Below are 25,187 nucleotides of genomic sequence, written 5' to 3' on the forward strand. Positions count from 1 at the left end.
TTTGATTTTGCTGAGACTTTTCAAAATGTAATGTAATTGTTTGCAAGTAGGGCCAGCCCAAGCAGTGGGCAGGTAAGACAAAAGAGGACTGGAGCTGACTTGAGGATGTGCAACCAAGAGAAGAGAATTTGTTTAAATGGAGAAGCAGCCCAGGGCACATGAGAAGTGCTTTCTAACAGCAGAAACTGGACAGAGGGAGGGTGAAGAATAGTAAACAACATAAGACATGAATAACAGAATGTATAATTCCACGATGTAAATCTACAGAGTGCCTGTTATAGATAATATTCAGAGCTAATTGCATAAAAGGACTGAATTTTTGTATACCTGGTGGACACAAACCTGGGGACATGGGCCCTGCATGTTCAGGACATAATAAAATTGTGCTTTACTATCAATATCTAAATTTTCTTTAAATCACCTTCTCCATAAAATCATAGCGGTCCTTACTAATTTTTAATCAGATCTGTACTAATTTTGTATTTTATATTAATTTTTTATTTTGTACCTTAGTTTGTCCATTATCTGAACCATGAGTAGCTTTAGACAAAGAGGAATTTAACCCTGTAAGATGAACTTTAAGAAATAAACCAAAAGCTTGTTTAGATTAGAGGGTAAACTGTAAAAAATAAATCAGAAAACCTGTCTAGTTGACAGGCCTGAAGCTGTAATATTGTTTAGTTAAAAGGAAATATAAAGCTGCAGAGCAGCCCATTAGAGCTGTCAAAGTCACCCAAAATATCCTGCTTAACTTTGGGGAGGGGTTATCAGGTGTAACTAAGTATATAAACCTGGAAACACAAAAGTGTTTCCAAAAATTCGATGGAATTATCCCCCATGTTCCCAGCACTGAACAGGAAGAATTTTGTTAGATTCCATTGGATTTGATTGTTCCTTAATTCATGAATTTGCCTTTTGTTTGGCCCTACAGACACCGTGTCCCTGCACAAACACCATGGGACGATGTGTGGATTTGGCTGCAGCTCCATGAGATCCTTCCCTGGGAAAGGCTGGTTGGTGACAGTCCCTGGGAAAGGCTGGTTGGTGACAGTCCCTGTGGTGACCCAGAGAGTGGCTGTGTAGTGACACCCTCACATGTCCCACCACCCCACAGCCACCCTGTCCCCTGGGCTGGGGCACAGAATTAGTTAGAAAACCTCTAGACTGGTTTGAAAGGAGCTCCTGGACCTCTCCCGTGTCCCTCAGGTGGCTGAGCATCTCAGAACCCTCACTGAATGTTTTATTATCATGGGGCATTCAACACCCAGTCCTCAAAATTTGTGTTTTGTTAACGGAGATGGACCAGCTAAAGAGTTTAAGAGATGATTAGCACTGCCAAGATGGCACAAAGGAAAAGGGTGGGCACTGAGGGTGCAAAACCTGTGAGCCTGGACCTGGTTTTAGCCATGGAGATAAATAGGAACTGATGTAATGGGAATTTTCTGTACTGTACAGGACACATCAAGCAGTGGTACCTCAATCAGGTACCTGAGGGATACACAGGATTACAGGAGTGGCTTTGAAGAGGAGGTTAAATGGGTTTCACAGACTGTGAATCTGAGCCAGGCAAAGCCTTTCATAAAGTATCAGAGAGATGACAGTTTTCATTTGGAAAAGAAGCAAGCCTGGAGAGGAGATTAATCTCAGTTTCCCCCACAGAAATGGTTGTTGAATTTCTTTTTGGAGTTATTACATAGAAGAGTCACTGCTGAAAGAGTCTATAACAGATTTTGTAGTAGTATTCTGTAGATTATGCAAATTAAAAATAGAGTATTTGATCTTTCCCAAATGCCTAATGTTTAATCCCACTTTTTTTTCACTGGGTTATTTATTAACACTTGGTAAACAAAGCATTATATATTTATGCATATCATTCCAATTGGAACCTTACTTTTTTTCCAAAATGGAAAACAATCTATTGCTTTTTGTTTTATTATTGATTCCTGCCTTTGCATCATCAGACATTTTGGTAACACATGTCAGAAATATCAAGGTAAGTAAACAACTATGCTCCCACTCTTCATAGATTAATTTCTTGCAACTTCTCAGCATTTATCAGAGAGTTTATTCAGTGCTGGCAGCAGGAGCTCTGCATGGACACAAACTTGAGATTCAGGCTGGTTGACCTCTAATCAGCTTATTTTCAATCAGCTTTGAAGTTCTCCTGTTCTCTTTTTAAAAACATCCCTTCCTTCTGTTTTCCCTGTCACCACTACATAATGGTAAAATATTTTGATTATTTTATATTTAAATGTGCAAAGCAATCAGTGCTCCCAGGGAACTGACTTTAGCACACTTTGCAATGCAAGATATCAGTGCAAAGGTGCCTCCAAGAAAGCAGAAAGCAGAGATGTAACGTGGCATCAAGATAAATGTCCACTATCCAAATGACATGGTAGGTTTTTTCCTGAAAGATTTGCATGTTAGCATGACATGAAATGTATATTTGCCAAAAATATCTGTCCCTCAAAGGGGTTTTCTGGTTTTGATGAATCTCTGAGGAAGGCAGTGCTGCCTGAGGCTTTGCCTGATTTTCTTTGGTTAAGTTGCTGCCACTGCTCCTCACCCCACAAATTATTTCCTCTCTTTCACTGGCTACACAGTCTGAAAAGTTAGAAAGGGGAAATCTCTTTAGGGAGCATTTTGAGTTACTGGGTAGAATAGTACAAACCAAATTACAGTTAATTTATGTTGATTAGTTTGTAGTTTTTGCCAAGACTTGTTCTTTGAAAATCAGGATAGTAACTTATCTAACTTTTAAAACTCCACTTGAAATGTAATACTGAAAACTGGAAATGACAGTGATTCTTATTATTTAACCATTATATAGCCCAGATACAATGCAGCTTTTCCATCCTGATTACCACAGTACCTGTTGTTCTCTGTGTGCCTTGCAACGCTAAAATCTTCCTAAATGGAAAATTGCCAAAGCTCTGGGCAGGGCTCCATCCCTACATGCAGAATGCTGTGGGAAACTAGGTTGGTTCTCCCAGTTTTGTTAAATGCTTTATGCAATTTTGATTTGATTGAGGGGCTGGAGCGAGGCCAGAGAAGAGCAACGAGGCTGGAGAAGGGACTGGAGCACAAGTGCTGTGGGGAGAGGCTGAGGGAGCTGGGGGTGTTTAGCCTGGAGAAGAGGAGGCTCAGAGGTGACCTCAGCACTGTCTAGAACTACCTGAAGGGAAGTTCTGGCCAGGTGGGGGTTGGTCTCTTCTCCCAGGCACTCAGCAATAGGACAAGGGGGCACGGGCTCAAGCTCTGCCAGGGGAAATTGAAGTTGGAGAGCAGAAAAAACTTCTTTGCAGAGAGAGTGCTCAGGCATTGGAATGGGCTGCCCAGAGAGGGGGTGGATTCCCCATCCCTGGAGGTTTTTCAGCTGAGATTGGCCATGGCACTGAGTGCCATGATCTGGTAAAGGGACTGGAGTTGGACCAAGGGTTGGACTTGATGATCTCAGAGGTCTTTTCCAACACAGTCGATTCTGTAATTCTGTGATTCTATGACATGGAGGAGCCTGATCTGTAACGTGAAGGTCTCTCTCCCCATTCATGTTCTAGCCCCACTGGGGAAGGAATGTTCCTGTGGGCAGGGGTGAAGTGTGCCTGGAAGTCCAACTGGCTGATGGCCTTCTGGCTATCAAAGCTGCTCTTAGAGCCACAGTCAGGTAAACACATTTGGCAGAGCCAGTTCTGCTGAAAATTGAACAAAAATCTGAATCAAAGATACCTGTGTGCACTGCCACCCCTCGTTCCTATGGACGCAGCTACTAAGGGTGAGAAGGATTTTCCTCAGTTAAAAACTCCAGAGCATTCCAAGCATGGGCAGTGATGGTACAGCCGTCCCTTTATGGCCTCTCATTGTGCAGCTCACAGGGAAGTTTGGATTGTGTAGCTGAGCTGCATTATGGTCTCTTCTCCATGGCAGCCAATTAGCATCCCTTGGGGTGATGAAACCTTCAATGTTGCTGTAGATTTGGAAATAATTTTCATGCTCTGTTTTTCCTAGGTAGCACTTAAGGATATACACAAATACCTCATTCCCAGAGGTTACTTCAAGTTAACTGTACACTCTTTGCTGAGTCTTTTAGTCACACTGTGGTTGTTTCCCAAGCTGTACAATCAGAGCTTCTTTCAGCAAGCACTGTACTGGGAGCCCTCTTTTCCCTCCCTGTTTTCTTGGGAGCTCAAATTTCTCTTTTCCTCTCCAGTTTCTAGAGATTTTTCTATGCTTTACTGTTGTCACAGCAAAACAGTATTGAACAAAGGAAGAATTTGTTGCTGTTGCACAACTGAAAAAACCCGATTCTATTAATTGGTGCACTTGGCAAACATGTGGAAATAATATAGAAGCATTTTACCAATTTTACCAAGTAACAATTCCCCAAGGTAGAAGATAGTAAAATCTCATTTTAGAATTGCATAATCTTTTTGAATGGCACACTGTTGCTTTCTACCCACACAGCTTCAAATGACCTTGATGTTAGTATGTCACTAACTATATCCAGGTGAATCATTAAAAATGCAGAAAAAAACCAGAATAAAATCACAGACTCACTCCCCTCCCCTGTGCAAATCAGGTGCCAGCTGGGGCAGGTTGCTGGGCCATGTCCAGCTGAGTTGGGGATCTCCACTGAGTGTAAGCCCAATCACAAAGTCAGTAATGCCTCTCACTGAGAGATTTTTCTGTAGTTTCAATGAAAATTGCAGAGTATCCCTGTAAAGATTTACAGAATCGAAACAGAACCCCTTCAAAACTACTGTCAAACCTGTAACTCTGATAAAGAATGTGCACAACAGCAATCCTGTAAAGCCTAAATGCAAGTAAAATATCTTTTAATTTGGAGGCAGTGGTCAGAATTGCAGATTTTGTAGCTAAAGAGCACATTTTTGTAGTTTTTTTTACGTATTCTCAAACTGCTTGGTAATTCCAACATGAGGAAAGGTTTGTACCAGATAAACTGACATTTCAGTGACTTCCAGCTTTTCATTTCCCAAGGTCTATACCTCAGTTTGTGTTTTGTGAGGGGAAATGACAAGCTGTAATGACAGCATAGATACAGAAAAAATAATTCCAGTTTCGGAAAGGACAAATGTGAATTGGTGCACACCCTACACAGGCATTAAAGAAATCCATGTAGGCATGTGAAAGAGGAGAGATGTACACACAGAAATGATCTGTATGGCAATAACAGCTGGAAAGATGAACCTACAGAAATGTACACAGACTCTTAGAGCAGCTGAGAAGCCTCTCCCCAAATCTTGCATTACCTAAGATTTAATGTAGCGTCTTGAAAAGGACTCCAAAATAGAAAAAAAAAAAAGAAAAGAAAAAATAACCCTCTGTGTCTCAGTTTCCAACCTGTAAAACACCTACTTGTGAAAGGTACCAAAAGCCTTAAATGTACCTGAGATGTGTATCTGACTGGATACCTTGTTGTGTCCTCACCTCCCTCTTTGGTGGAGCAGCCAAAAATGCTTCCATGGAATGTGATCCCAAGGCTCTCGGGGCCAAAGGAGATCAGGTGTTTGCAGCAGAGCTGATGGGAACTGGGTTACACAAGCTCTTACTGTAACAGCAGTCAGCAAGTTTGTGTAATTCCTGCCCTCTCTGTCAGCAGAGAGTACGTGAGGTCTTTGTACAGCTTCTGATATTTGCACCTACTCTGGGAGCAAATATGGCCAAAAAAATGTCCTAACTGCTTATTACACACACACTCCTCCACCTTCATCCAGCCTTTGAGAACGACTACCTCTCCTCTCTGTAATTCTGCTGGATTACCATCATACCCAGTCATGTTGGGATGAGAGGCTGGTGGGCTGCAACAGTAAAAATTTAGGAGTAAGTCTGAAGAAGTGTGAGAGTGGGTCTGCATGATGGTTTGGACATATGTGACTAGAAAAAAAATGTGCAAACTGGGTTTTTATGCTTTGATACAAACCCTTTTTTTTTGCTTCCAAAAAAGAGTAAGTTTGAAAAGAAAATACGTACTACAGGACCCAAATGTAGGAATTCTCAAGGAAAAGATGTCACTCCCAGGGCAGGATATTCTGGTTTTGCTTGATGTCACTTATACTCAAGGAGTCCTGTTAAGCAAATTTTAGTGTGTTTTATAATCTCAATGACATCTCATTATAAATGGCACTGAACATTCTTTTCCTCCCTCTCTCCTCATCTTCCAGAGGTTCATGATTGTTTTCAGCTGGAAGAAGACACTTTTTGTGTTACTTGAGCAAAACAAAAAATGAGCAACATGCTTTACTTGCTCTTGCCTCAAATTTTCATCAGGTTTACTAATGAAGACCTTTCTCAATCCTTCCTTCTCCTGGGCAACTTCCTTTGACTTGTGACATCTATACAAGTGCTAAGTGATTTATTTTAAATACACCTTCCCTTCTTTACTCATGATTTTTTCCTTTTTTTTTCTCTTTACAGAAGCGAAATGTTGATAATGACTTGGTGAGTAAGACTTGGTTTTGTCCAGGCTACCAGGAAAGATTCAGAGTGACAAGACTATTCTTGCTGTGTTCACAAAATATTTCTGTTAGTCCAGTCTGAGCAAGTGGATATTTCTGAGTGTGTGTGACAAAGGAAATAGCCCAGAGCTGCCTGTGTTAGGCAAAAGGACCAACTAGACAATTCCTTCCCAAGTTGTGATGGAAATTCATGGACAAGGAAAGAGCATGAATGAACAATTTTTAATTTCATGTATTTGAATGAACAGCAAAGTTGCTTGAAATCACCTCTGTATCTCTTGACAGACATCCATCCAATGGTGGTTTTATTTTTACTTTTATTTTATATTGAAATTACTGCTAAGAAAGGCAAGAGACCTCATCTCTGAGGCTGATTCCACTTGGCACCTTCATCAATGTTTAAATGCTTTGATTGTTTGGGGACCTACTTAATCAGCCAGAGATCAGTCCCACTGTAAAAATTCCAGTTCTTTCCAGTGCTGGTTTTGCTGCAAGAAGCAAACCTTGTGCTGGAGTTTCCTAATGAAACACATCTGTTGTTACCTGTGCTTTCACATAGTCTCCAGCAACCTTATACCTGAGCATTCAAAGAAAATAACTATGGCCCATTTCTGTGTTTAAAAAACAATGAGCCCCAGTTGTTAGGAAGTTGAGAATAACATAAAATGGATTTTGGAGCCATCTGGAATTGTTTTGGTTTATTTGTAAACAAGATCATTACTTACATCCCTGCTCTAGGAGTCATCTATTCCACTGATAAACTACAGTCACTTGTGCAAGGAGGCAGCAGTGAATTGTTGTGCTCTTTGAGTAACCATAAAAAGTCACTCTCTCAGTGAAAAAACCCCCAGTTTTTATAATGGCAGGATCTTTGCTGTGGTGGTCGTACGTTGTTAAGGAGGCTGTAGTTATAACTTGTGAAATAATGCCACGAGGGCACTGTGATATCACCCAAGGAAACACAGCTCTGCTCCAGTTCCCATGATTGGGGCTTTCCTGTTCTGCTTTGGAGTGTTTGATGTCCTGCCATGGCTTCTTTTTAAAAGTATGGTTATGACTGAGTAACACACATTTCAGTGCTCTTTTTGTTTCATTTCTCAATGTGCAGGTTGTCAATGGGATAGAAATCTACAGCACGAAGATTGATAGTAAAGTAACTTCCAGATTTGCCCACAATGTCATCACCAGTCGAGCTGTCAATCGTGGAAATGTGTCCAAAGAAGTCTTCTTTGATGTTGAACTCCCTAAGACAGCCTTCATTACCAACTTCAGCATGTGTGTAATCCTTACAATATTGTTAGAGAAGACTAAATATTTGTGCAAATTCAGCTGGGAGAAACTGAACCAAACTGCTCATTTTTACTTTGCTATTTGCTAGATTTCTAAATGCCTCCTGGGTAATCTTCTGGTTCTGTTAACTTAAAATGTAAGATAGATGGAGGAAGGCAAACATTGGTACATCTACAGAAAAGTGGCTAATTTTCAATTATTTCTGTTCATCATCATGGATTGTAGGGAATGGGGGACCTTCCCTGGAGATCCATCCACCTTTTCAGAAATGCCACTCTGGTGTTATCAAACCAGGAAGATTCCATTACTTAATTCCCCTGATGGCATTACAGCTTAATTTATCTCTTCATTTTAAAATCATATTTGAATGAAAGGCTTAAATTTGAATAAATGCTCAGCTGTAGACAGTGGTACTTGGACAGGTGAGTCTCATCCAGAGGGTTGGTTTGCCATGAGATGACACAAGATGATGAAGCTGCTGCAGTGTGGGAATACGGCAGAGGTAAGTTGTGTTGCTGCCAGCCCAGTTTTAGATTCTCTTATGATACTGAGCACAGAGCTCTTCATTCCAGCTAAACTCACTGGGGAGAGGGACTCCAGTGAAAGGGCTCAAATCTTGGCAACAGCAGGTCTCTGAAAGTGCTTTTTAGCAAACCAATCAATAAAGGGAGAATTTCTATTGTAACTTTTCATGTGTCATTCAGCTAAACTAGGACGTTTTCATCTGCAGGACAATTGATGGTGTCACTTACCCTGGAACCATAAAGGAAAAAGAAGCTGCAAAAAAGCAATATGAGAAGGCTGTTTCCAGAGGACAGACTGCTGGTCTTGTCAAGTAAGAATAATGTCTTGTGTGGCTTCCACACTGTCATCCCATACTGTGAGATTGGCAATACTGTTTTCTGGCATGTTACTGACAATCATTAAGTTAGAGTTATTGTAGCACAAATTATAAAAAGGAAATACAACTTGTGACTACACAGGCAGTATCTCCAATTATGGAAAGGCTGTTTCTGCAACTTTCCCTGACCTGCTCCTGGGATTAAGTTCATTGGGAAACTTGAATAAATTCACAGTTTGAGTATGATTATAGCAATAGATCCTATTTAGAACAGAAAGTGTTTTACTTCTTTGTGAAAATCATATGCCACCAAACCAAACAATAAATAACATGAAAAAAGATAAATATACTCATCTTCCTACCCACTTAATACAGAGCCTCAGGAAGAAAAACAGAAAAATTCACTGTCTCAGTCAACATTAAGGCAGCCAGTAAAGTCACTTTTGAACTCACATACGAGGAATTGCTGAAGCGACGCTTTGGGAAATACGAGATGTTCATCAAAGTGAAACCAAAGCAGCTTGTCAAGGACTTTGAGGTAAATGACAAAATGACCAAATCTGACTGTAATTTAAGAGATGATGAGATTCTGTACATCTGTTGGAAGTGGAGTACTGTGGTCACCCCCATTGGCTCACAGGGGAGCTAAAGGCCCGGGATACCATCTCTGATGAGTCTCATGGGGAGTCCACACCAGCATGTTGTAGTTCAGCTTTTGTTTGTAAGCCTGACAAATTTGATCATCTACTGAACATTCCAAAAGAAATCATATGTGAAAACCTGAAAAAGCTGTTACAATGCCTTGGAGTAAAATGGAAGACTAATATCTTTTGTATATGCCTTTATAGCATAAACTACACCTTTCTCACACCACCATGAAACAACATCATCTTAAATCACATAGAAGCACATATTGTATTGAATGCTGCAGCTTTTGTGTGTTAAAACTGGTCTTTGATTACTCTTATCTACCTTGGTAGAATTCCAATATCTAGCTTTCAAATAAGTTATATTTCTATTAAGGTTTGTTTCTAGCTTTGTTTTTAACCTCTGTGTGCAAAAACATGTATTTGGCTGAAGATGTGTCCACACAAGTCTGGATTTGGACTGCCATTATAAATTACAAAAGTAAATTTCTTTTGCTTTTATGAAAAAAACCAGTAGTTTCCTGCTGATCCTCCTGTAAATGCCTGAGTTGGTGTATTGTGAGTTAATCAATGACGATGAATTTTCAATTAATATTTCAGATTGAAGTAAATATTTTTGAGCCCCAGGGTATCACTGAGCTGGAAGCAGAAGGAACATTCATCACCAATGAGCTACAAAATACCATTAAAAAAACTTTTTCAGAGAAAAAGGTACATTGACTACTGAGTTCCTTTATTTACTTATTATGGCTGTAATTCGGAGATAAAAATGTCAGTGAAATGAAACTGAGAGGAAAAAAAGGTAGAGAAGTTTAGAAGCCATGGTTAGCAGGGTACACTAGTAGGCCTTGGCCCACAGCAGTGTTTGGGAAACTGGATACCAGTAAGACTATCTCTTGTAGAAGAACTGAGTCAGTAACCCGTGGCTTTCTCTTGGATAGGGATGGTGGAATCCCTAAAACACAGACTGCCCCACAGCCTTGTCAGAATGTCATTCAGAGTGCAGGGCTGGCCCAAGGCAGGTGGGGGAGGAAGCACGTGGAGAGAGCCCTGGATTGCAGCTTTCATGTACCACTTACCCACCAACAAACAGATAAATACACACGGATATGTACAAACTAATAGCTAACCAGATACCACAGGTCATCCTCATGCCTGTGAATATAAATATAATAGCTTTTAAAAAGTGTAAATATGCTCTGTAGAAGATTTTCAGCTGTAGAGGTTCAGATCTAAGGAAGGCATTTCTCTGCAGGGGCACATCTCTTTCAAGCCAACTCTGGATCAGCAGCGCACTTGTGCCAACTGCTCCCAGTCTGTCTTGGACGGGGATTTTACTGTAAGGTACGATGTGAAGAGAACAACTCCAGATAATTTGCAGGTAAGTCTGGCAACTTGAAATTCTGAACTGGTAAACAGCCCAAACTGCACAGTAACGGTCAGAGAGCAGTGAGAGTTCCCTGCTTGCTAAAGGGCAGGGAGCTGAGGGGGGCTGTAACACAGTGGACAGCACAGAGGATTCACCAGCCATGAGCCCACTCCTCACAGGACCTGAGCAAGGCAGAGCCAGAGATGGAACTCAGATTCAACTGAGAGTCCAGGCCATCAGGCAAGTTTGGGGTGATGAGGCCAAGGTGGGAAGTCAGTCTTCAGAGTGGGATTCAAAACAGTGGAGTCCATGGACAAGTATGGCTGTGATACAGCTGGAGACAAATGTTCTGTCAGTTTAGCTCAGGACTAAAGGCTCAGTCTTGTGCTTAAATGATGCTCCTGGGCCCATGGACAGAGGTGAGACTGACTGGGGCCATCAAAATCATTCAGTCAACTCAGAGGCTGTACACTGAATTAGAGTAATATCTCCTTCATCTGTTTTATCTTTACAATATACCAAAGATTTTGATGGTGGTATGGGGTTTTTTTTTTAACATTTTATTTTTCAGATTGTCAATGGCTACTTTGTACACTTCTTTGCACCAACAAATCTTCCAAAGTTGCCCAAGAATATTATTTTTGTAATGGATAATAGTGGCTCAATGCATGGAAGAGCAATGGAACAGGTAAGTTATTACTATAGAGTTTCAGTGAAAGAGCTGGGGAAAAGTGCTGGAAAGGACATGATGCCTTAGAGTGCACATGCACTGCTTGAGCTGTGTTGAGTGACTGAGTGCTGTGACCTCTCTAATGCTCAGTACCATAAGTTTGAAATGTTACTGTACAACAAAAATCTATACATTTAAGCTATATTTACTTATTTATAAATGTTATTAGTTCAAAACTCTAAATATCAACATATCCAGAGAGCACTGTCATGTGTACTTGACAGTTCCAAATTAAGCTGTGCACACAGTATTAGGTGCATTGTCTCTGTTGTTCATTCTGCCTCTGGAAAGCAGCAGCTCTTTGCGTAGTTAGGACTTCTCACTCTAAGCTAATGCTCAGAATTTTTGGTGCTTAGTGCTTCATCAAAATATCCAGGCTTGCTTGAGTATGAGCTGCTCCACCAACCTGTGGCTACCATTTTCCACCTCCTTAAATTTGCCATGTGAGCTTGTCCCAGGGTGAGCAACGATCCAGAGACCTGATTTTCCTCTCAGCTACAAGGATTTGCCAGTTGTTTTTGCAGCTGAGTGAATTCCCTAGAGTTACTTTGAAACAGACACAGACACTGGCAAGAACAGAACAAGCCCAAGATTTTTGCACAACATACTGTGCAGAAGTTAAAAATACCCCAGTGCTGAGAGATTAATAATGTCAAATCTGTGATCACCTATTCTGTTAGATGTTGAATCATATATTTAAATCTCTGTCTTACAGACAAAAGAAGCACTTCTGAAAATCTTAGATGACATTAAAGAAGATGACTTCTTCAATTTCATATTGTTCAATACTCATGTGTCCACCTGGAAAGACAAATTAGTCAAGGCCACTCCTGAGAATCTGGATGAAGCGAGGAAGTTTGTTCGGGACATTGATACTCTTGGCAGTAAGTACTTTACAGCAGGTCATTGTGTAAGTTAATTTATCTATCCATTCTGTGAACACAATGCTACAGCTTGTTGGGTTTTTAGATTACTGATGAGACACTCCTGAAGTTGAATTTTACTCAGAACATGACATCTATTTCTCTTTATGTTTCCAAAGTCCAGGTACTTTTCTATCTTATAAACCCAAATCTTTCATTTTCATACTGTAATGAAATCTCTTCAGATCCCAGTGAAAAATGGGCCTTTATTTTGCTGGGGTCTTCTGAACCCAAATTTCTGTATCTACCCCATAGTGACAAATTTACATGGTGGTTTGATGAAGGGAATTGATATTCTGAATGCTGCTCATGAAGGAAACCTTGTGCCCAAGAGAAGTGCTTCTGTAATTATCATGTTAACAGATGGCCAACCAAACCAAGGTAAGTTTGTGTTGCATGGAATAATAAAGACAGTTAATTAACTAATAAAAATTGCTAATTAAAGCTGGCCTTCATCTTTGACTTCTTGATGTTTTCATGATTCAGATGCTACTATACCAGCATCATAATACAAACTCAAGTTTTTGATAATGCCTCTTAAGAAATCTGAACGTGACCTTTAATTTTGTCATCACCTTATCTATTTTTGAAGACAATTCAAATATTTCCTGGTTTGATGCAGGTGTGTCAGATACTCAGACCATTCAGAGCGATGTAAAAAATGCCATTGATGGAAAATACCCCTTATACAACCTTGGGTTTGGCTCTGGTGTTGACTATGGCTTCTTGGAGAAGATGGCACTGGAGAATAAAGGGTTGGCCCGTCGGATTTATCCTGACTCTGATGCAGCTTTGCAGCTTCAGGTACAGTAATTATCACTTAAATTAGAGGAGAAATACATTAGTTCAGATAACTATACAGACATTCTTATTTAAAAAATCCCAGTGTGTAATCTGATACTGAGATACTCCAGAGTCTGCTGTAATCAGAATATTAGAATAACACAGTAGTTTGAGTTGGGAGGGACCTTTAGTGGTATTTAAGTTTCCCCTTCCCTCATATAAGCAGGAAGTGGAAGGGCAGTAAAAGGGAGATACTGTGGGCTATGGCAGAGAGTTCAAAACTTGTCACAGGGTAACACAAGTCATGCTTCTGAAGGACCCTGGTGTGCAGCAAAATTGCTGCAGTCATTATATGTCCCATCCCTCACAGACCATGTGGTTAATGTCCTGTCAAGGGATGAGAAGGGTAACAGATCATAAAGCTCTAGATATTCTGCCCGTAGAAGCTCACTGGAATCAGGTGTAACTTACCATACTTCTGAGACATTTTAGAGCTGTGCAAGACATGAAAACAGGTAGAGGCCATACAGGGCTGTATGGCCAAACTTCGCAAACGAAGATTTGGGAAGGGCTGTCCCCACGTGGGTGTGCCCTTCCAGCCTGCACAGTGGATTTTAGGTGAGGCTCAGCGTGCGCAGAACTGGCCCCACCGTTTAAGTCCTGAGGTTCATCTGCCACAGCCGAGCGAGCTTGGACGGTGCCAGTGAATTCCTCAGGACTAGAACCTACAGCACCCGGCATTTCCCAGGAGGTCTCCCATCCAAGTACTAATCCGGGGCTGACCCTGCTTAGCTTCCGAGATCTGACGGGATCGGATGTCAGGGAGGCATTTGACTGCCCCATACAGGATTGACCTTTTTTATTTCTCACATTCCCATAGCAGCCATTCAAAAAATTCACCAAAGAATTAGATACTGGATTTCCTTGCAAGTTCTGCCAAAATCAAATACTTGGCCTCCTTTGATTTTGCTGTCATGTCAGTCTCTGCCGGGAATAGATCTAGAAACTTATCTCTATCAAACAGCAGGAAGCTTGGGATCCCTCTTGATTCATATTGATGAAACTCATCATCCACAGCATATTGTTCTCAGATATTTTTTTCTCTCTCTTAGCAAGACTGAAGAGTTTGTATGTCTTTTCTCATTTCCATTACTTGTAGATTTTTAGGCCTTGTGCTCTGAGATTTATTCAAATATTTAAGTATTTCTTATAAAATTCACTTTCAGTTTTCATTGCCAAAAAGCAGGATATTTCTGGTTACAGATCTAGCTATGAATTGAAGAAACAATTATAGTTAAATATTTTCTTTTTTTTTTCTTTCAATCCCATAGGGATTTTACGATGAGGTGTCAAATCCCATGCTCACAGATGTGGAGTTAAACTACCCAGAAAATGAAATATCAGACCTAACTACAAACAGTTTTAAGCATTTCTATGATGGGTCTGAGATTGTGGTGGCTGGGCGCCTTCTGGACAGCAACCAAAACCATTTGACTGTGGATGTGAGAGGTGAAGGTGTAAGTATGGATTTCTTTGTCTCATGTAAGGAACAGAAAACCTCCGAATGTTCAAAGCTGGCAATACTTAACATTGACAGGATGTGTTTCTGCACGTGTGAGAAACTAAACTTGCCAAAGTAATTGCTTTTAAAATTGCAAATTACTTGGCTAAGTACTGGGGTCAGTCTGGAACAACTCTGCAGTGTGGCTGGAGTAGTTTTGCTAACTTATATATAAAAATATACTCATGTTTTTATAAATATACCAATACATTTATAAATATTGTATGTATTTAGTCTCTAAATACCCCACCTGGTTCTTTTAGGACCCAAATGTTCAATGTTCACAGATACTTCTCTTCAATGGATGAAGAAAATTGATGAATAAGTGTCTTAGTTTGAGGGAAACTAAAATGTTTACCAAAACCAGAGGGGAGGATTCCTCCTCAATAACCATATCACCCCTTATTAAATTAAAAAAACAAAACAAAACAAAACAACCTAACCCCCCCCCCCCCAAACCAAAAACCTTTTAATTAGAAAATGTATATAAGAAAGATAACTGTTATTAACTACTGTATAAATATAGATATATAACTATAAACAGACCAGAGGAAACTACTCCCCCAGCACCAACAAAAAAAACCAAACCCAACCCAACAACAACAAAAAACCCAAACAACACCCCCCCAACCCCTCAAACTCAACTCCCCAACACCTTTGTGTTGGTAGGGTGAGAAAAATTCTCTGAAGGACTCCTCCCACCACCACCTTCCTTTGTTTGAGCCTTCAACAATAAGCCAGATGAATTTTTGAAATATCTTCCTCTTAAAACAGAGCTCTACTTCTAATACCTCTCCACATCTGGATTCAGTAAAAATATTTACCCCACATATTCAAGAAACAGAACACAAACATATTCTAGACCATGTAATCATAAATAATGGATTGCAAATATGCCCCATGGACTGTGATGTGTTAAGTATATTATATGAAATTAGGTGTATTTCAAACACAAATAATGTATTACCATTAACTTAGTTCAAGCATATCTGATGGAATATGTTCCTCTCTGAAATCAGTATCATAATCCAAGTTCTTTAAATCTTGAATAGCCAAAATCTGATGCCCAAAAACACCGTATGAATTTGGACACTGTTGTATCCTGTAGTGTGCACCTCTAACCTTCACAGCAACAATGGGACAAAATTCCTGGTAAAACACTGGCATTTTCCTGGGCAACCAGACTGGTTTTCAACTTCATAAGAAGTTCAGATGCAAAGGTCTTGATTTTGGGGAGGTTCTGGCAGTGCCTGCCTACTTATGCTACAGAGCAGCTCCCTCACTCCCAACAGGCTAACGATGCCCTGGCATACACTACCCAAGAAGATGCTGAACAAATGGCTCAAGCTTTCCAAGAAAAAGAATACATATTTGGAGAGTTCATTGAAAGGCTCTGGGCCTATCTGACTATTGAACAACTCCTGGAAAAACGGTAATTATATCTTAGTAACATCTTAGCTGTGACTCCCTTTACCCTCTGACCCCTGCAGCTCCCAGGATGTGAAGGTGACAGTCACATCACACTGAGCTGCCATGGAAAGCATAAAAATCAGAGGAAATTCCTTCAGCCTGTTCTTCTCCCTAGCCTCAGTGTTCCTGTTTCAGGTTGCAAATTAAACAATTTTAAATTACTGCAAGTGTAAAGCACAGTTTTGCCTTGGATAGCCAGTGGAATCAGAAGTGTTCCTAGACTGTAACAAGCATGTCTTATTGATAAATTAGCTGCAGAGAAGTGTGACTTCACTTTAAAGTAAAATATTTAATCTGAAGTTTGGTAATTCAGCAATTGATGCTGGGGTCTCTATGTGTGTTCAGCATTGCAGCTACAGGGGAAGAAAAGGAAAACCTGACAGCTGAAGCCCTGGCTCTGTCACTGAAGTACAAGTTTGTGACACCACTGACATCCATGGTGGTAACAAAACCAGAAGAAAGTGACAGTGGAGATGTGATTGCTGACAAACCCACTGAAGGTATAGAAATGTTCACAATTTTACTGTATTTGAGAAGCAAAGTGTTCCTTTGAAGTTCTCCTAAAGAAAAACTTCCATGTGGGTTTTAAGGATGTGTCTGAAAAATCTACTTTCCAAGCCTGGCGTGTGTGCTTTATGCAAAATTACTTTTCACTGTAAATCTCATTTCCATCAAACCATCCTTCAGTACTAAATCACGCAGGCAAAGTACTATAAATTTAAAATGAGTGTATTTTTAGCTAAATATATAAACTATTACAGGAAAAAACCCCAACCAAACAAAAAACCTAAGAAGTATTTCTGATCTAATAATCCAGCTATACTGAGATGAGTTCACATCACTTTCTCCTTTATTGTTCTACATATTTCAGCCTAGGGGTAGATGGAGTAACCTCTTTCCACATGAAAGGGAAAATTTGCATGAGCTCCTCCTCATGCAGGATGTATTGAGTTGTAAAAAGATTTCAGATGACATATGTGAACCACTGTATTCATGTATATTGCAGAAAGAGAAGCAATTATAGTGAAAGGACACAATTTGTTTTCAACTCCTCTGATACTCTGGCTGATGATGAACTCCTTGCTCAGTAAAACATTGTGGTTTCAGCAGTTCAGCCTCTGTGTAACAAATACTCCATTCCTGTCCTGCAAAGCTGTTTACTCAGGGTGGCCCAAAGCCACTGGACTTCAGCTCTAGGTATTGTTCGAGCCACTCTCATGCTACAGGTCTGGCAGAGGCTTTGCAGTCTCTTCTATCAGCATCCATTTTATTCCCCAAAATTTACTTAGAGCCCCTAAAAGTTCTTGCAGGCTCTGTGTGTGTGGGCTCTCTGCCACCTTCTAGATAAAAAACTTTCCAATCCTTTAAATTTGGCAGGAGAACTTAAGGCAATTTAGCATAACAGAGATATTTTCTGGAGATTAGTGAGCTTTTCTTTCAGCTGGAGTAAATCCTGAAGCCAATGAATTGCTAAGCGCCTTTCAACCGGGCATAATTCCTCAGGCATTCTGCTGATAAATTCTTGCATAACTCTCCTAATGAAATACTGACACCAAACCCCTTCCTGTTTTAATTTAAAATGCAAGTCACTATACAACATAACAACTTTAAATTTTGCATCTGGCCTCCATAAGATGGAAAACCCCAAATATCTGACAGAAGTGACATCCACTTAGTGATCTTTAGATCTTTGCTTTCTCTTTCCAAGTACTTGTAGTACCTGGCTCTTTCCTGAACCTCTTTCCAAGGAGATCCTCTCTATATACAGAAAGCATAGAGCAGTAATAGGAGAAAATACTCAAAGCACTGCTCCTGCATAAGAAAAGAAAAGAATTTTGCACACCCTGAAGTCCAGATTCACAAGTCAGGTTACTGAATTATCAGTCAATATTAACAGAGTCATTCAAATGCCTCAAAAACTGCAAAAGAGTAAAACCAATAAGGAACATTGTTCAATATACATGTGGTAGAACAATAAGCCAACTACAAATAGAAGCCTTGTCCCAGGCATCATAAATTGCAGTTTTGCTGGCCCACATAAAAGCTTTCTTACTTTCAGTGTGTTTCTGTTTGATCTACAGTTATTGAATTGCATCATTGGGAAGAAATAGCATTGTGAAATACTGAAGGTACCTGGTTGAGTTTCCAAACAGTTTTAAATTTATTTTTGTTTCTTAGAATATGTTTTAGCAGGGTTGGAATCCCTCCTGTTTAATTATACAACTGAAACAGTTAATTTCTCTTTTTCTTCCTTTTATTTCTTGCCTGCCCATGGTAACAGCTGAAGGTATGTACATTTCTTATTACATTTATGTAATATTTATAACTGTTAGAAGTGGATTTCCCACATTAATTATTTGATCTGGAATGCAATATTTATATAAATTTGTTGGTGAATAAATCAAGGTAGTCTCATAAATAGATTTAAAGCTTTTGAAACTGAGAAGTTTGTAGTGTTGTAGTTGCCACTCCTTCAGCACAAAGCCCTGTCTTCAGACACCCCAACAGTTTCAGATGTAAAAAGAGGAGAAGACCAGAGAAATATGGAGCAGGTGGGCAAATCTTCCTGAGTTCCCTTCTGGGGAAGCACAGCTTAGAACAAGGTGGCACAGAGGGACCAGAGCAGAGCAGCTTGTCCCAGTCCCACAGAGAGCAAACCCCACTCCCTTGGAAAAGTAACTTTTTCACTGAAAATAGGGTTTGCTTTCAGCCCTTTCACTTGCTTTGTAGCAGCATCAAATAAACTGTTTTAACTAACGTTTTGCTATGTAATAATTTAGAAATTTATCCATACTTACAAGATTTTTGAGTTGGGTTTTGGAGGAAGGAAGTGAGAAAGATTGGGTTTTTTCTTTGTAGCCTCTAAAGTAACATTTTGTTTCATTCACAGCACAGAGTTCTGCCTCTTCTATGCTGAGTAAGTAATTTAATTTCAGTTTTTAAATGGAGCAGGATCTGTCAACTGAAATTACCAGAGAGCTGGAGACTGCCTTGCCTGGGTTTCCTACTGCACCTTAATAAACACTACCAAATTCTGCTCACTGCTGAAAGAACCTTTAAGGTTGAACAGTGTGAGGTGAAAAAGTTTCAGCTACATAGTTTTTAAGGAGTAAATGCCAATTCATCAAACCCCCATTTCTTCCTGAAAGGTGTTTTCCAAGAACAGAGGATGGGCTTAATTTGCATCTCCTTTGAAATTATATAAAGCAAAGGACTGTGATGTCCAACATCCCTGGGTAAATTAATACCTTCAGTTACTTGTGCAAAAAGTAACTGTTTTATTTAAGAGAGAGAGGCAGCAACTGACCCATCAAATGGCTGGCTGGGAAATCCTGGAAATGGGAGGGTTAGACTTGCTTTTTTGCTCTGGAGATTAGTCTTAGTCTCTCTTTCTCTCTCAGTCTCTATCTAGTTTTCTCAAGTCTTCATTGAAAAGACTTAAATTCATTCTGGGAAAAAAAAAGTCAAAATATCACAGGTTTTCAATGGATAATTTTGCATTTCCTTGCTGGGAGCTTAATCCCAAAGTCTGAAGTATTTGTGTGCTACAGATACATTACTTGGGCTGTGTGGAGACCCTCAAAACAATTTAGACTACAAGTGAAACCTGTCTCTGTTCTGAAGCTTTGTTTGATTCAAAAGAGGCACAAACTGTCATTGCATGGAACATGCTTTAAAACTGAAAGTGGAATTGGAGATTTGCCAAGCACATCAACCTCCTGACATGGGTCATGTACCATGCAGAGAGTGTGTTCACCTTCCAGTTTGGTGTGAGCTTTTCTAACAACATTTTCCTTGTGCAGGTTCACAGGTGTATCGAGGATATGTGTCACAACCCACATGGTACACCAGTGGTGAGTAGTTGGAGTAGAGTCTGTTTAGGAGAACAGAAGAAGGTATTTAAGGCTAAATTACACAATTCTTAGGAGTCTTTTTGATAATCCCCTTCCATAAAAGCAGCCATTTTCCATTTTCAAGGGGCCAGAATTTTAATTAATTTTAAACACCTCTCAAGGTCTTTTAAAGATCAGGTAATTGAAATGGTATGTGGTCATTTCTTCCCAAATCTTTGTTCGCGAAGACGAGCCACACACACACATTTCTTCAGCCCTCTCAGTAATATTTTCCTGGCCCTCAGGGATGAGGGGTGGCCATCCTGAACTGCAGTGCATGTGCCAAATTTTGCAGTGGCCAAGAGACACGGGATGGATATCCTGTACCTGGGAAAGATGAGGGGAAAGGAGATGGTGGCAGATCCCTTGGGGTCCCACCACTCCTCTGGAGGATGGGCTGGGCTGAGCTGGGCTTACACCCTGGGAAGGGACCAGTTCCACTGGCACAATGAGAAATGCTCATGTGGAGCTTTGACCCTTGTGTGACTGTACAAACACCAGTGATTTTCCTTTTCAGTTGATGGGGACCCACACTTCATTATATCAGTGCCACAGAAAAAGGATGCCCTTTGTTTCAATATCAATGAAAACCCGGGTACTGTCTTAAATTTAATAAATGATCCAGTTACAGGTGAGTTGTTTGGTTTGGGTTTTTGGTTTGTTTGTTTTTAATACAGTAAATCAGGATACTTTTAACAAAATTCCCTGTGTTTAAAGGCTGTTTCTTTATAATGCATAAGCTTTTTTCCCAGCAAAGTTAGTAGGAGATCCTGTAGCTGTGATAGGGTACCATTCCCATGACTGTTTTCACTTCCTGGAGCAAAATGAACTTTTAAACTTTGTTTGAAAACCACTGTGAGGGTTGAGAGTAGTAATTTGTCTTAGTGAGTTGTAGTACAAGCAATAAAATAATCCTTAGGTTGCCAGTTCATGGAATATCTGGTAAGGAGAGACTGATGTCACACAGGCTGTCTGTGCCCATCACAAACTCTTTGTGCTCCTGGAAATACTGAACTTTTCTCAAGAAAATGATTTTTAGCTTTGTGGAAATTCACGGAACAGCCCCCAGAGCTTTATTCTACTTTGGCACAACCATGCACAAGTAATTCTGATACATTTTTCAACTCATATTTAATTCCTTTGTTGTTGTTTAATTTTAAGACACTCCTTGGTATCAGTGAGTTAAGTCCTGTCCATAAAACAATACTTGTTGTTTCCTTTCTATATTAGGTATCACAGTCAATGGAGAACTCATTGGTGATAAGAGAGCAAATACTGATGCAAAGATCCAAAACTCATATTTTGGAAAACTTGGCATTGCAAATAAACACCTGGATTTAAAACTGACAGTAACTCCTGAGAAGATCACAGTTCAGAATGGCAATGAAAAAACAGGTTTCACCTGGCTTGACTCAGTCACCTTGCAACAAGAAGGGTAAGGCTTAAACAGAGAACATCAGAGTTACTTTCTACACTTCTTTAGACACTAATTAATAATATGCTTCTAAGATTTGTTGTCTGAATCTACAAAAGAAACTGATTCAGGCCCTGCTGGATTCTGCTCTCTACTTGTTGTGTATCTGCTGAATTATTCACAAATTCCTCTGCTTGGAATAAGTAAATGAACATTTTCCCCTGGTGGTGTATTACCAAAACTAGATCTGGTATTGTGCTTAATGCAGCACTGTCTTACAAATCCTTAAAGGTTAACATTAGACATGGCATGCAATCTTTCAAAGGCATAATAATGTGCCATAAACAATCTCCATTTTAAGAAATGGAAATTCTGGCAGTTGTAGAACAGGTACATTTTGCCCTGTCAGCAGGTAAACTTTACACAGGATCTCTCTGGTACAGAATCATTTATACCTATGCAAAAGGAAGTGTAGCAAAGGCACTGGAAACATCCCCTCCTCCTCCTCCTGCTGCTGCTTTACATTTCATTGTATAGGATAAAATTCCTGCCTTCTCAAGGCCTGGCACTGCAGCAGAGAGAGCAAAACTTACTCACACAGGATGCTTTTTTATCATGATAGACACATGGGTGGGATGAATAACAGTATCAGTAACAGGTATCAGATATGAGTGCAGCCAGAAGCAAAACCTCTTTGCCCCAGCACTAACCCAGGCAGTCTGGAGCTGACTGCTCTGAAAAACAAAAAATTGTCATGTATTATCCAGCTAAGGAAGTGATGGTTTTATCAATAGAATTGGTATTACTGAGCATGAGGTGCTGTATCTACATATCACTATCTGTGATTAATTGCACTGCTAAAGGACAGAAACATCTTACTGAAAAGTTTGTAGGCCAGGTAACCTTTTCCAGTGTCATTTAATATGATTCTGTGACTGTCTGAGAACACACATACAGAGACTCCCATGGACCAAACTGGCAGCAAATCCTCTCTTTTGACAAACACTGAGCAGTTTATAAAGTCATGTTTAGTTCTTTATTCTCGCATTTCCTCTCATTGCTGTTAGTTCTGGGAAGCACAATGTTCTAGCTCATGTTTTTCTTTTTCTTTCCTCAGTTTAACTTTAATAATTAACAGAAAAAAAAATCTGGTGCTCTCAATGGGCAGTGGTGCTTCATTTGTTGTTGTCTTGCACCAAGTATGGAAGAAACATCCTCTCCACCAAGATTTCCTAGGCCTGTACACACTGGAAGAGGATAAACTCTCTGAACAGACCCATGGGTTATTAGGTATGACTTCATTTAGTGTTTCCATGCTGGCCTTTCCTCATGAGGCTGCATAATTTGTAGACACAAGCTTGTACTTAACCTTTCTGAACTGAGAATGGAGGAAACTGAGATGACATTGATAGGCAGTATTAAGATTTGTAACAAAATATTCTGGGAATTATCTTTTCACAAATTCCTTTACTGCTGCTGCTGAAATCACTGGAACGCATTGTTCTCACTGGCATCTTTAAACCTCTTTATCTTGCTAAATCTCATCTACAGACTTTTTTTATTACTACACTGTTCTTCCAGTCTCTTGGATGGTTTCATCTCTCCTTTCTTCTTATCATCTTTTGCCTAAGCACAGGCACTCTGAAAAAATACATTTGTTTGCTCAATCAAAATTTGCCAAACCTCAGTGCATCCTCCTAAGAAACAAAGTTGTTAAGGTATATCTTGATTTAATAGCATACATTAAAGCCACAGAATGCCTTGTGTCATCCAAGATTTTCCTCATATTAGCAAACATTCTTTGTTCCAGTAGAAAGTGAAGTTGGTAACTCAGGGATCAGAACTCTGCCCCTGTTTTCTGCCAGTGCAGTGGGTCTGGTGGTGGGCATTCTCTGCTGCCAAAAGCACAGAAAATAGACAATTTTCACTTACAAAATCTGGTAAGTGCAGCAAACATTCCTCTTGGATCAATAAGTTTACTCACCGTGGAAAATAATGAGCTGCTGTAACTGCTCTTCTCAGCCTTGCGGTGCACTTTGGGGCCTGAGGATGAACCAGAGTGTGTGGCAGGGACGTGTTGGATCCACGTTCCGAGGGAAAGGCTGTAACAAATGAGAAAAAGAGCAGAGTAAGGATGAAAAGTTACTTATACTTTCCTGCTCCAGTCTCCTCAGGCTAGAGGTCTTCTCCATACAGAAGTTTTTCTGCTCCGGTGTGAAGTGCAAGCGGCAAGAAAAGTGCACAAGGCCACGTTCTGGGTCACTGCCTCCCACACCTCATCACACTCTGAGCAGCTCTGACTTTGCTGTGACTCTGCCTCTTGCTCTGAACTTCACTGGGCAATCTGAGATCTGAGCTCCTTGTAGCACCCCAAGCACCAGCAGCATCCTGCACAGCCCAGGCAGGGCAAAGGTGTGTGAGAGCTAATCATGTGCAAGGATTCCTCAGCTGCCAGCCTTGTGCTGAGCATAATCACACCCAGAGACTTCAGAGATCAACACGCACCTTATTTGATTAAAAAAAGGCTAACAACTTGGGGATTAGAATGAATACAACTGAATAGACAAGACACCAAGTGAGGATATCTGGAAGGATATGTAGAAAAGGCCAATTGCACTGTGCACTCAGAAGCTGGAACTGACATCCAGATGATATGGATACAACTCTGGGTTATAGAAACAATACCATAGGCACATGTTCAACCTTACCTGAAATGTGGTGTTTGCTTATCCATTCAAAACCCTGAAGGGACATGGAAAACAGCACGGGGAGGTAGAAATTCTGGGACTTCTGTTTGGTTTCTGTTTTAATGTGTGCAACATGCCTGAAATGTTAATTTTGGCTTCTATTTTTAGGGCAGTTCTTCCACCCCATTGACTTCACCATACTTGAAATTCATCCTGGGTCTGATCCCAAGAAACCAGATGCCACAATGATTGTTAAAAACAATGAACTGATAGTAACAAGGTACAAAATAATGAATTCCTTAGCAAAGACAGGCAAGATTGCCTTGTCTGTCTAAGTGCAGTTCCTACCTCAGTATTCCTGTGGCTGTGTTTTCCCTTTCAGGGGCTGGCAGAAGGACTACAGAAGAGATCCTACCCATGGCATTGATATTCCTTGCTGGTTTGTCCATGACAATGGGGCTGGGCTCATAGATGGGGTTCACACAGACTATATTGTCTCCAGTCTGTTTTGAGTGACTACAACTTCCTCCGTAGTCATGAGTAAACAGAATATTTGCCTGAAAGAAGAGTATTTTTCAGTGTTAAAGAACTATTAAAAATATGTGAGCAGGCCATGTTTGGCAAGGACAGGGTGTGATGGATTCTCAGGCAGTTTCACTGCGTATTTGATCAAATCTGAAGTGCAAGGCAGCTGCTTTGTTCGTGTGCACAGACATCCCTCATCCTCTGAAATGTCCTTTTTGCAGGCTCAAAAATCTGCCTTAAAACATTACTGTAAAACACAACAGAATCCTTCTATCCAATAATAAATCAGTAACAGTGTCGAGAGTGATTTAAATAAAAGCATCAGTACTCAGTGCCTGGTTCTGTTATTCCAGCAGCATCGATGTTCTCGTTCGGGTTCCACAAAGCCCAGGGCGCATCTTGCAGTTGAGCACAAGAGGGCAGCTGAGAGCCCAGCCCCGATTTTGGGATAATTCCACAGAATTTGGAGCCACCTGACTGCAGTGCGAGGGCTGATGCCAGCACACGCGGTGACTGTTGGCATCCAGGATGGCTGTATTATAGTATTTTAATCTGAACCTAACTTTTGAATGCCAAAATCT

The 25,187-nt window shown here is 40.3% G+C and overlaps 1 protein-coding gene across 1 annotated transcript; it reads left to right on the forward strand.

The window, feature by feature from the left end:
• The first annotated feature begins 1,879 nt into the window (after nt 1-1,879).
• LOC139669792 (inter-alpha-trypsin inhibitor heavy chain H3-like) lies at nt 1,880-24,938 on the forward strand. Its single transcript, XM_071550551.1, has 20 exons — nt 1,880-1,993; nt 6,433-6,456; nt 7,582-7,748; nt 8,494-8,598; nt 8,980-9,142; nt 9,852-9,962; nt 10,507-10,632; nt 11,192-11,308; nt 12,066-12,234; nt 12,529-12,654; nt 12,896-13,077; nt 14,388-14,573; nt 15,910-16,049; nt 16,433-16,628; nt 19,899-19,941; nt 20,498-20,611; nt 21,211-21,415; nt 22,512-22,684; nt 24,250-24,361; nt 24,464-24,938. The coding sequence occupies exons 1-20, from the start codon at nt 1,904-1,906 to the stop codon at nt 24,591-24,593; spliced, it is 2,679 nt and encodes an 892-aa protein (XP_071406652.1). The 5' UTR covers nt 1,880-1,903; the 3' UTR covers nt 24,594-24,938.
• Nucleotides 24,939-25,187: the final 249 nt, after the last annotated feature.

The sequence above is a fragment of the Pithys albifrons genome, chromosome 3 (assembly GCF_047495875.1).
Source record: "Pithys albifrons albifrons isolate INPA30051 chromosome 3, PitAlb_v1, whole genome shotgun sequence".
Lineage (NCBI taxonomy): Eukaryota > Metazoa > Chordata > Aves > Passeriformes > Thamnophilidae > Pithys > Pithys albifrons.

Bases quoted from the DNA above. Each gene is read 5' to 3' on its own strand.
- LOC139669792 (XM_071550551.1), top strand. From the start codon at position 1,904: ATGGAAAACAATCTATTGCTTTTTGTTTTATTATTGATTCCTGCCTTT. The intron at 14,574-15,909 runs GTAAGTATGGAT...CACTCCCAACAG, and splicing joins TGGATGTGAGAGGTGAAGGT to GCTAACGATGCCCTGGCATA. The intron at 21,416-22,511 runs GTAAGGCTTAAA...TTCTTTCCTCAG, and splicing joins GTCACCTTGCAACAAGAAGG to TTTAACTTTAATAATTAACA.